General features: G+C 58.4%; 2 protein-coding genes across 2 annotated transcripts; both read left to right on the top strand.

Moving 5' to 3' along the window:
* Positions 1-212: 212 nt before the first annotated feature.
* On the top strand, positions 213-9,036 carry ICAM1 (intercellular adhesion molecule 1). Its single transcript, XM_025863276.2, has 7 exons — positions 213-361; positions 1,974-2,231; positions 5,877-6,188; positions 6,574-6,861; positions 6,965-7,219; positions 7,409-7,657; positions 7,743-9,036. Exons 1-7 carry the CDS (start codon positions 295-297, stop codon positions 7,913-7,915), a joined length of 1,602 nt encoding a protein of 533 aa, XP_025719061.1. The 5' UTR covers positions 213-294; the 3' UTR covers positions 7,916-9,036.
* Positions 9,037-9,177: 141 nt separating this feature from the next.
* ICAM4 (intercellular adhesion molecule 4 (Landsteiner-Wiener blood group)) lies at positions 9,178-10,605 on the top strand. Its single transcript, XM_025863287.2, has 3 exons — positions 9,178-9,825; positions 9,943-10,248; positions 10,393-10,605. Exons 1-3 carry the CDS (start codon positions 9,432-9,434, stop codon positions 10,533-10,535), a joined length of 843 nt encoding a protein of 280 aa, XP_025719072.1. The 5' UTR covers positions 9,178-9,431; the 3' UTR covers positions 10,536-10,605.
* The last annotated feature ends 233 nt before the right edge of the window (positions 10,606-10,838 follow it).

Genomic DNA, 10,838 nt, shown 5'->3' on the forward strand with positions numbered 1-10,838 from the left:
CGGACCCGCGGGGCCGCTGCGGCCCTCCTTGCTGCAACTCGGAAATTCCAGCGCTCGAGAGGGGGGACAACCCCACTTAGGCTCGGTACCCTCTCGGTCCGGAAATGCCGGAGCCCTCCTTCCGGAGGGGAAGGCGCGAGGTTTCCGGGAAAGCAGCCCCGCCCCTCTGTCCCCCCCCCGGTGCCCGGCCAGGCCACTATAAAAGCTCCCGCGCGCTCGTGTAGCCCAGTCCGCGCCGCACGCCTCTGCGCTTCTGCCGCGCTCTCTGCGCTCTCCGCCCTCCTCTGGCCGGCTATGGCTCCCGGCACCGCCTGTCCCGCGCTGCCCGCGCTCCTGGCCCTGATCGGAGCTCTGCTCCCAGGTGAGTCAGGGGTGGGGGCTGCCGTCGCGCCAACTCCCGGAATCCAGGCTGCGCCCTGCAGGCACTGGGAGGACCGACTCCCGGCCAGCTGGGGATAAGCCGGCCAGCTGGGGATAAGCCCCAGTCGTACTTAGGTAGCTCTTTATGGGAAGTTGGGGCTAGAGCCAAAGACAACAGCCGTGGGTTCGAATCCAGACCCTGCATCACCTCGACGAGTGGCCTCAAGCTACAGGTTGAGCCTCCCAGAGCCTCAGTTTCTCAGCCGTAAAATGGAGAACGCAAGAGCCGCCTCCTCGAAATGGTTGTGTCCTGGCCCAGTGCCACGCCTGGCTCCAGGACCCGGTCAGACGGTATGGGGATGGGTCCGGCGCCAAGCTGAGTAGGCTGGGGACCTCCCCCCAACACACACGTACATTCTGTTCCTCATCTCCTACCTCTGGGGAAGTCCGGGACTGCTTCTGCGCGGGGGGGAATTCCAGGCCTGACTTGCCCAGGGACCAGAGGCTGAGAGTGGGACGCCCCAGCACCCCTCCACCAACCCCAGTCTGGAGGGAGGGGAGGCAGGGAGACAGTGGGTCACATACCACCAAGTGTTGGGAAGCCCGATGGTGGGAAAGGGACACCTGTGCTTACCAGCTTAACAAAGTGTTCTAGTCCAGATGCCAATCTGGGTTCGGTGGCTTTTTAGGTGAGTAACGTCACCTCTCCCGCCTCACCATTTCACTCCATGAAATGGGAACCCTCCCATTTACTCTCGGAGAATTCACGGAGCTGTTTTCCCACGCCGCCACCCCAGATAGAGTAGACCCAAAGCTGAGGGCAGGAATCTTTGGAGGAGAGAGAGAAGGGGTGGGCCCAGACAGACTTTCTGCTTGGGAGACACCAGGGTTTGAGGAAGCTAACCACTACCAACCCCCTTCTTATCCCCTGCAGCACTCACTGCCTGCCCTATGCTGTGAGTCCATTGGATTAGCAGGGGCTGGGATGACTATACTCACCCACCTTACAAATGAGGAAGTTGAGGCCTGGAGAGGGGAGACCACTTGCCAGAGGGAGTAAGGAGCCAGCTTAATTGGAATCTCTCCATTCCCGGAGGGCTAGCCCTTGCCACCTCACATCTTGGGAGGGAGAAGAACACTGACTTCATGTCCCTCCTCTGCTAAAATCCTCCATGGCTTCCCATTGCCTTCAGAATGAAGAATAAGACCTTGCATGGCCTGCACCGGCCACACGATCTTCCTGACCTCCTTGCTCCCAGCTCTTCCCCCTTACTCGCTCTGCTCCAGCCACCCTGCCGCAGGGCCTTTGCACTTGTTCCTTTTGCCTGGAATTAATTTCTCTGTTCTCTGAATGGCCAGCCCCCTCTCATCATTCACACATTACCCTGTTGCCAAGGCACTGTCTGTTCTATCACCCTGTTTTGTTTTTGTCAAAGCTCATATTAACATCAGTTATTAATTATCTTGTTTGCCTGTGAATTTTTCTGTCTCCCACACTGAAGGCAGAGTTTTTGTCTCATTCGAGCCTATGCGCCCAGCACAGGCTGGGTACATGGTGATTGTCGGTGAACCCAATTTGTAATGCCTGTCCCCTCCTCCATCTCTTGTTCTAGGACCTGGAGGTGCCCAAACATCAGTGCACCCCCCAGAAGCCATCATACCCCGAGGAGGCTCCGTGCAGGTGAACTGTAGTACTTCTTGTGACCAGCCCTCCACCTTGGGCCTGGAGACTCAGTTGACGAAGAAGGAAGTGGCCCATGGGGCCAACTGGAAGGTCTTTGAACTGAGTGACGTGCAAGAAGATAGCCATCCCATATGTTTTGCAAACTGTGACAAACAGACGATGGCTTCAATGTCCCTCACCGTGTACTGTGAGTGGCTGGGCCCAGGGGCTGGACTAGGCAGGCTGGGCCGGGGAGGTGGGTGCGTGGGGGTCCCCACAGGCCAGGACAGCCCTGGTGGCTTGGTGGTGGGGCCAGAGCTGACTCACCGAAGGACTGGTGGGCAGGCACATCTTCAGAGAGCCTCACTGTCCTCTGAAACCCCTTCTTGAATTTTCTTGGGTGCCTTTAGTGCAGTACAGAGATTCGGTACATTTGAATACTCTAGGCCTCTTTAAACATGTGACAGATCCTAGATGTGACTCTTTTTTTTTTTTTTAAGATTTTATTTATTTATTTGAGAGAGAGAGAATGAGAGATAGCACGAGAGGGAAGAGGGTCAGAGGGAGAAGCAGACTCCCTGCTGAGCTGGGACTCGATCCCGGGATTCCAGGATCATGACCTGAGCCGAAGGCAGTCGCTTAACCAACTGAGCCACCCAGGCGCCCCCTAGATGTGACTCTTGAAAAGAAGAGACAATTTCAAAGCAGCCCGGACATGGCATTTTTCACATGTTGGCAACAGGGGTGGGGGGAGCAGGCTGTCCTGGGACATTGCTGACAGGGTCGGGGCATCAAGAAGCACAACCCTGAGTGGAGAAAGGGGGTGTTGGTTCTCTAAATGACACAGGCACATGAGCTTGGACATAGAAATCCCACTGCTGGGAACCGGGCTTGGCTTCCCTGTGGCCCCATCCACGAGGGAACTGAACAGGGTGCAGGATGGGCTTATTCACTGTGGCTTTATTTGGAAGGGCAAACGTTCGCAAGCCACTCAGGCATAGGGGGCCGGGGACATAAACTGTCGATAGACCGTGTGGTGGAGTATTATGCAGCTGTGCAAAAAAAGAGGAAGTTCCTGTGTCCCCAAAGGTGAATGAGCTCCAAGGTGTACTGTCAAGTTGAAGGGAAGGGGAGGTATGCCCAGAGTGAGTGGCAGCCATCCCTGGTGTTAAGGAGCAGCAAGGCAGGGGAGGGATGCCTGTGTTGCCACATAAAGGAGGCGTGAGAGGAAACGCAAGAAGTGACCGTATTAGCTGGTTGTGAGGACAGACGCTGGGGCAGGGCTGCTCCGGGAGAGGGCAGGGGGCGAGCCGTCTCGATGGGCCTTCTTTTACTTTGGGCATTTTGCACGGCAAGAGTTACTATTATCAGAGGCCATACAGAAATAAAACGCAGGGGCAAACAAGACAAAACAAAAAGCACGAGGAAGGAAGAAAAAAAGAACCGGCCCACTGGTCTTGGGATCAGCCAGCGTCGGGTTCCAATCTAACCCTGACTAACAGTGTGACCGTGGGGGACGCGGCTTGTCTTCCCATGAGCCCTCCTCACTTGGGTCTGATGAGGCCATGAGGCATAAAGGACATTCCACCTTCATGGTGCCTGGGCAAAAGAAGCCTTTGGGGAAATAGCAGCTTTGCTTCTGACCTGGAGCATGTTTGAGCAGATTCTGGGCAGGTGAGGAGAGTCCCCGAACATTCCTGGTGGCCTGTGAAACCCCAGGCAAACCTCCCCAAAAGACTTCCACATTTCAGCCTGATAGCTGAGAGCTCAGTGCGCCAAGTTTGAGTCCTGGCTCTGTGACGTTTCTCCCTCCCTCCACGCCTTTGGGTGCCAGACTTTGCCTTCATTTCCAGCTCTGTGAAATGGAACAGGTGCCTGGCACGCGGTGGAGGGGTCCCCTAAGAGACTCTCTATCTAGTTCGGTCCTGCTCCACACCCAGTGTAAAGATGAGGCAGGATCCCTGGGTGGCTGAGCTTTCTCTAGAAAGAATAAAGGCGTTAACTCCTATAGGAGATGACCCCTGAGTGGGCCTTGAAGGGCGAGTAGGAGTTGATAGACGGACACTCAGGACAGAGGGCACAGGCTGGGCAAAGTTTTGAGTGGGAAAACAGGCGGATGGGGGAGGGGCATTAGGAGGGGCTGAAGACCAACGGGTTGGTGTGGCTAGAGCTGAGGTGGGCAGGGCCTCAAATGCCAGGTGGAGGAGCTGGGACCTTCTCCTCAGGGTGCTAGGGAGCCATGGAGGGTGTGTGAGCAGGCCAGGGTTGAGATAGCCGAAGGCTTATGGGAAGCCAGAGAGCATTTGGCTGTGGACCTCGTCCAGACCGCATGTGTGGGTAGTGGCTGGGTACAGGAAGGGACGGCAGACAAATATTTGAAGAGTGAAGTAACCAGGACTGAAGGTTGGGGCTCAGGGAGAGGTCCAAGCAAGACAGACCTCCTCCCCCAGTCTGACCTCAAAGTCAAAGAGCTGGGCTCGGAGATGTGAATTCCATTTAGGGGCGGGGTGGGGGGGATGTGTGCTGAGGTTTGAGGTTTACACCAGTCTGCCAATTCGTGTTCGCAGCAGGTGGTTAGAGGTAAGCACTGGATGTCTGACAGGTTTCTTGCCCTTTTATTTCTTAAAACAGCTCTATTGAGATATTGTGCACACACCATAAAAGACACCCCCTTTGAAGCGTACAATTCAACACATTTTAACGTGTTTATAGAGTTGTACACCCATCCCCACAATCTAATTTTAGAACATTTCCATCACCCTAAAAAGAAACCTCATGCCCATTTACAGTCATTCTCTCTACCTCTTAAATGGACTCATAAAAGTCTTACCTCCAGTAATCCGTTTTACAGCTTAGGAAACTGAGGCTCAATTTCTACACCTATTCCAGAGGCAAAGTCACTCACGTACAGCTCATAGCAGCGAAGCCCCAAAGCTAGGTGTCAGCCCCTGACACTTCAACAGTCTTGCCAAGAAACACTAAGACCCCGCCCTGGGAAGGCTTTGGGGCGGGGGGCGGGGGGCGGAGGGTGTCTCAGTGCTGAATCACAGCTCACCGGGACTCTGCTGTCAATTTTCACCAGCAGCCCAGGCTTGAAATTCTCTTACCTCCTGTGGAGCGGAGACCCTGGCAAAAACAAAGCCCACATGTTGTGTTTTCAGGGGATATTCAGAGTTTCATTTTGAGTGTCTGTGGGTTGGTCTTGCATGTTTAACATTTCAGGGGATCACACGGCCCATTCGGGAACTTCTTTCCCTTAAAAGGGGCTTCTGAAAGGCCTCGAATCAGTGTGGGTGGCTCGACCTTATTCTTTCTATGAATATGGACAGCCTACTGTGTACCAGCGGAGCGTCAGGGGGCAAAGACCCCCGCCCTCCCAGGCTTAACTTCCGGGGTGGGGGACATAGAGGAGAAACAAGTTAACTGAGTAGATGTGTCACCTTCGGATATCAGACAGTGAGCGATGCTTTGGAGAAAACGAAGTCCAAGAAGAGGAGAAGGGGGAGCAGGGGGCTTTTAAAAACAATCTCTACTGGACTGGGCAGCTTAAATTTCCTGTATTTATTTGATGGGACTCCTGGTGATAGATTTTGAGGTGCTTTTCCGCTTTTCACTCTCAGATGCTGCAGTGAATAAATTGCTTTTGCCCCCTTCACAACTTCCTGGGGACTTCCCACCGGTTTATCCCGAAGCTCTTAACATTCCTGTCTGGCTTAGGTGGTTTGGGGAGTGTTTGTCAAGAGTGGAGAGCGGCGGGGCTCCTGGGACAGGTGCAGCCGGCGCCCCAGCGCCCCCTGCGGGCGGGCAGCCTGTCCCGCTCACACACCACCACCCCGCCCCCTTAACACCCCAGGGTTCCCGGAGCGAGTGGAGCTGTTACCCCTACCCCGCTGGCAGCCCGTGGGCGAAAACTTCACTCTGCGCTGCCAGGTGGCCGGCGGGACGCCCCGGGACAGCCTCTTCGTGGTGCTGCTCCGCGGGGAGGAGGAGCTGAGCCGGCAGCCGGCCCCTGGGGAGCCCGCCGAGGTCGAGGTCACGGTCCCGGTGCTGGCGGGCAGAGACGACCACCTCGCCAATTTCTCCTGTCGCACGGACCTGGACCTGAGGCCCCAAGGGCTGGGATTGTTCCAGAACATCTCGGCCCCCAGGCAGCTCCGAACCTTTGGTGAGGCACTGGAGAGCCGCCAGAGAGGATGGGCTCAGGGGCTGTTCCTGCTTGGGGTGCGGGCCGGGGGGGGGGGGGGGGGGGGGGGGGGGGGGGGGGGAAGAGGCCTCTGGTCGTGGGGGTGCTCAGGTGGTGACCTAGATTACAAAGGCTTCTGGAAAGAGCATGTTCTTGGCCATAGGGGTGGGGTGGTCAGGGATGGGGTGCCCCAGCCGTAGGATCTTCCGAGAAGGCTGTACCCCGGCGTGGGTCCCGGGACAGGGGTGACCCAGGCCAGAGTCTCTGGGAACCAGAGGATGTCCCAGATGGGGGGAATGAAAATGCCCCAGAAAGGGGCTTCAGGTTGCCTGTCCCCTCTCTGTTCACACCCACCCTCTCTCCCCAGTCCTGCCAGAGATCCTGCCATGCCTTGGTACCCCCAGGATCATAGAAGTGGGCACACAGTGGGCTGTGAACTGCACTCTGGATGGGCTGTTCCCAGCTGCGGAGGCCAAAGTCGGCCTGACGCTGGCTGAACAGAAACTGGACTCTACATCCCTGTACAGCAAGGACTCCGTCTTGGCCACGGCCAATGTCAAGGCAAACGCAGCACAGGAGGGCACCCAGGAGCTGGCATGTGTGGTGACCCTGGGAGAACAAGACCGGATATGGAAGGAGAATGTGACCCTCTACAGTAAGTCAAGACGGGGCCGTGCTTCCAGGGAGTGGGGCGGGGGGGGGGGGAGGGGGAGGCAGTCCTGGGGGGCGGTGCTCACTGTGTGCCCTCCCCCTCCCAGGCTTCCCCCCGCCCAGCCTGACCCTAAGTGAGCCAGAGGTCTCAGAAGGGACTGTGGTGACTGTGGAGTGTGAGGCCCAGGCTGGAGTTGTGGTGTCGCTGAGCGGGCTGCCACCAGGGCATCCAGCACCCAGGGCACAATTCCAACTAAATGCCAGCGCTGCGGACCACAGGCGCAGCTTTTTGTGCTCTGCTGCTCTGGACGTGGCTGGACATTTGCTGCACAAGAACCAGACCCGGGAGCTCCGCGTCCTGTGTGAGTGGGGCCACTGGAAAATGACCCCTAATCCCCAAGACCCAACCCCTAAGACCCCATGAGCTCCTGCCCTCTGAGGGCCCCCTCCAGCCCTCTCTCCGGATTCCTGAGTCCTCCAGTCCTCGGTGGGGGGGTGGGGGGGTCTTCCTAGTCCGTCACCCCCTCCCTCATCTTGCTCTGTTTCTCCAGATGGTCCCCGACTAGACCAGAGGGATTGCCCGGGAAACTGGACATGGAAGGAAGGCTCCCAGCAGACCCTGCGGTGCCAAGCTTGGGGAAACCCGGCTCCTGAGCTGAAATGTCACCGGAAGGGGGATGGTGCTTTGCTGCCCATCGGGGACCTGAGACCTGTCAAGCGGGAGGTTGCGGGCACTTACCTGTGTCAGGCCCAGAGCCCCCGTGGTGTGGTCACCCGCGAAGTGGTCCTGAACGTGACCTGTGAGTGTGCCGGTGTTTGGGGCTGGGAAGGGCAGGGGCAGCGAGCCTGGCTCAACCCTCATCACACCCTGTGTCCTCCCCACAGACGACCAGAATAACATGGTCATCATCATTCTGGTGGCGGCTGCTGTCATCTTAGGAGCTGTGATCGGAGCCACTTACCTCTATAACCGCCAGCGGAAGATCCAGAAATATAGGCTACAGAAGGCCCAGGAGGCCGCTGCTATGAAGCTGAACACACCAGCCACGCCCCCCTGAGCCTGGGCCACGACCCGGCCTCCCACTCAGCCCCCCGCACGGTGGCAGCCGTGCCCCATTGAACAACAGTGGTCACAAGCCATGCAGCTCCACCCCCCCCTCCCAGGATGCCTGAGGACAGGCTAGAGGCCTCAGGATACAGACAGCATTTGGGGTCTTGGCACCTGCACGCTTAGGATCCCCAAGCCTCACACCTGACCTGGAGCCACAGGACTGAGCCACAAGGAGGGGGCAGGACTTGGGGCATGACTGTGAGGGATGTCAAAGCCTGCCCTATCTTGGGGGGGGGGTGTGTGTGTGTGGCGGGACACTCAACATGGGACGCCCAACTGGGAAACAGTGAAACCCACCCCTACTGCGTGTGCTGAGGCCCTACAGCCCTAAGAGAGAAGTGACCTGCACAGACAAGCAGCATGGAAACACATGCCCCCATACTCCCCTCTGACAGATGCCAGGTCCAGCCCTGCTGTCCACGGACTGTCCCCAACTCTCGATGATGACGTATTTATTCATTTGTTCTTTTACCAGCTATTTATTGGGTGCCTTTTATGTGGGCTAGAATGGTAAAGAAGAGGAGCATGAGTTCCTGTCCTCAGGGAGCTCTCCGTCTAAACCTCATTCAGGGTTGCCAGGTACGGTTGCACAGGAGTGCCTGGCAAAAAAAGATCAAGTGGGGCTGGAATTTCCCATTCCATTAGCTAAGCTGCTTTCCTCCAGAAGGGGACTGGCAATGGTGATACGGTTTAGTTGGTGACATGCCCAGGGACAACCCACTGGGCCCGAACTCCTCCCACCATCACTGGCACTGACCTCCGTCAGCACCCCCTCTGCCCATACGCCTCTCTGCTAGTGCTCACGGTGACACCGTGGCATGCCTAAACATGAATGCCCACTCATTGGCAGCTAAACCACGGAGTCCCATGAAACCGTGTCCAACCTCTGTGTCCTCGCCTTGTCCTGTTTCCATCTCAGGGGGACAGAGCCCGAACAGAGCACTCTGGCAGCCCCAAGTTCCTGCAGAGATGAGGGCCCTGCAGGCAGTAGGGAGGAGAGGCCTGGGAAGATCCCCTCCCAGTTCTGGAAGCCTCTCTCTTCTTGTGCTAATAAAGCTTTCTCATGTGCGCCTGCCTCGGTTGAGTTGAGGGGAGGTGTCCCCTCCAGCAGGAGCCCTTCCCAGCCCCGTCCTCCCACTTCCTCCCCCGAGAGAAGGCTGCCGGTGCAAGGCCCAACCCCGAGGCTCTAATCCAAATCTGGGGCGTGTTAGGACCTTTTGAGACTCAAGCGAAAATTAAAGATTCCTCTCCAGAAAACTCTCTGACTCTCGCTTTACATAAGTCTGGAACCCCATTCTTGAGCCGAGGGAGGGGCTGAGGGGCTTATATACTGCAGGTTCCCAGGCCCTGGAGGGGCCTCCGTCCCTCTGGGTGGGGCTGCGGAGGCGGGGCTGCCGGCCTCCTTATCTCCAGAGCCAGCCTTGGCTCCCTGGCGCTCGGCCCCTCAGTCTGGGCCCTTTGCCATGGGGTCTCTGCTCCCCCTCTCGCTGCTGCTTTTGCTGGCGGCCGCCTACCCGGGAGGCGGGGGAGCGCGTCGGCGCCGGGGAGCGCGGGCCCAAGGCCCGGGAGGCAGCTCCCCGGCGCCCTCGGAGACCTCAGCGCCGTTCTGGGTGCGCGTAAGCCCCGGGTTCAAGGCGGTGCAGCCGGGGGGCTCAGTGTGGCTCAACTGCAGCACCAGCTGCCCCCTGCCGGAGAATTCCAGCCTCAGCACTGGGCTGCAGCGGGGCCAAACGCTCAGCGGGCCCGGCTGGGTATCCTACCAGCTGCTGGACGTGAGAGCCTGGAGTTCCGAGGTGCGCTGCTTCGTCACCTGCGCAGGAGAAACACGGGGGGCCACGGCCAAGATCACCGCCTACAGTGAGGGACGGGGGTCCAAGGCCTTGCTGGGGTGAGGGGAGGGGGACGGGGCGGGTGTTTAACAGACGCGCTAGGGGGCGCACGCGGACCTGGCTCAGAGGCCCCCTCTTGCTTTAGAACGGCCGCAAAGCGTGATCCTGGAGCCTCCGCTCTTGGTGGGCAATGAATACACTCTGCGCTGCCACGTGACGCACGTATTCCCCGTGGGCTTCCTGGTGGTGACTCTGAGGCGCGGCGGCCGGGTCATCTACTCTGAGAACCTGAAGCGCTACACTGGCACTGATCTGGCCAACGTGACGCTGACTTACACGTTGCCCGCCAGGCCCCGCGACTTCTGGAAACCGGTGACCTGCCACGCACGCCTCAGTCTTGATGGCTTGGTGGTCCGCAGCAGCTCGGCACCCATAACGCTGACGGGCCTCGGTGAGGCACCTTTGTAATCCTGGGCCCCTGAGGAGGGGAGGGGCAGGGTGTGACGCCAGTAGGGTGAGCGAGTCGAGCGGGAGCTCCAGGCGGGTGGTCATGTCTCCCTGTGCCCCGGTCCTAATTCTCACCTCCTGTCCCCAGCTTGGCGCCCTGCGCGCAAAGCCTTGGCCTCCACCTCCATCGCAGCCTTAGCGGGGATCCTTCTCGTCGTGGGGGCCGCCTACCTGCGAAAACGGCCATTGATGCAGAACCGGAGTAAAGAGAGGAGGGTCTCTGCCGGCTGAGCCGGAGGAAAAAGGAATCTGGGACAACTGGGGGGAACCCTGACTGATTCAATAAAGTCCTCCTTAGTCAGCCTCTGCCTCGCGGCCTAAAGGTCCCCCCACGAGCGTACCTCCTCTGAGGAGGTGGTCTTCTTTTCTGGCCTTGCCTCAGTCACTTTCTCTAAGTGCCTTGTCTCTCGGAGGGCACCTGAGGCTTCCTCTTTTCTCATCCGCCTGGGGACCCGGGCGCCCCAGTCCCTCCGCATTCCCAGCCAAATGCGGTAATATATCCCCCCTGCGGGCGTTATCAGTGGGGTGCAAATG

This window comes from Callorhinus ursinus, unplaced genomic scaffold, assembly GCF_003265705.2.
Source record: "Callorhinus ursinus isolate GAN/ISIS: 27379988/994484 unplaced genomic scaffold, GSC_fseal_2.0 scaffold82, whole genome shotgun sequence".
NCBI classification, from domain to species: domain Eukaryota; kingdom Metazoa; phylum Chordata; class Mammalia; order Carnivora; family Otariidae; genus Callorhinus; species Callorhinus ursinus.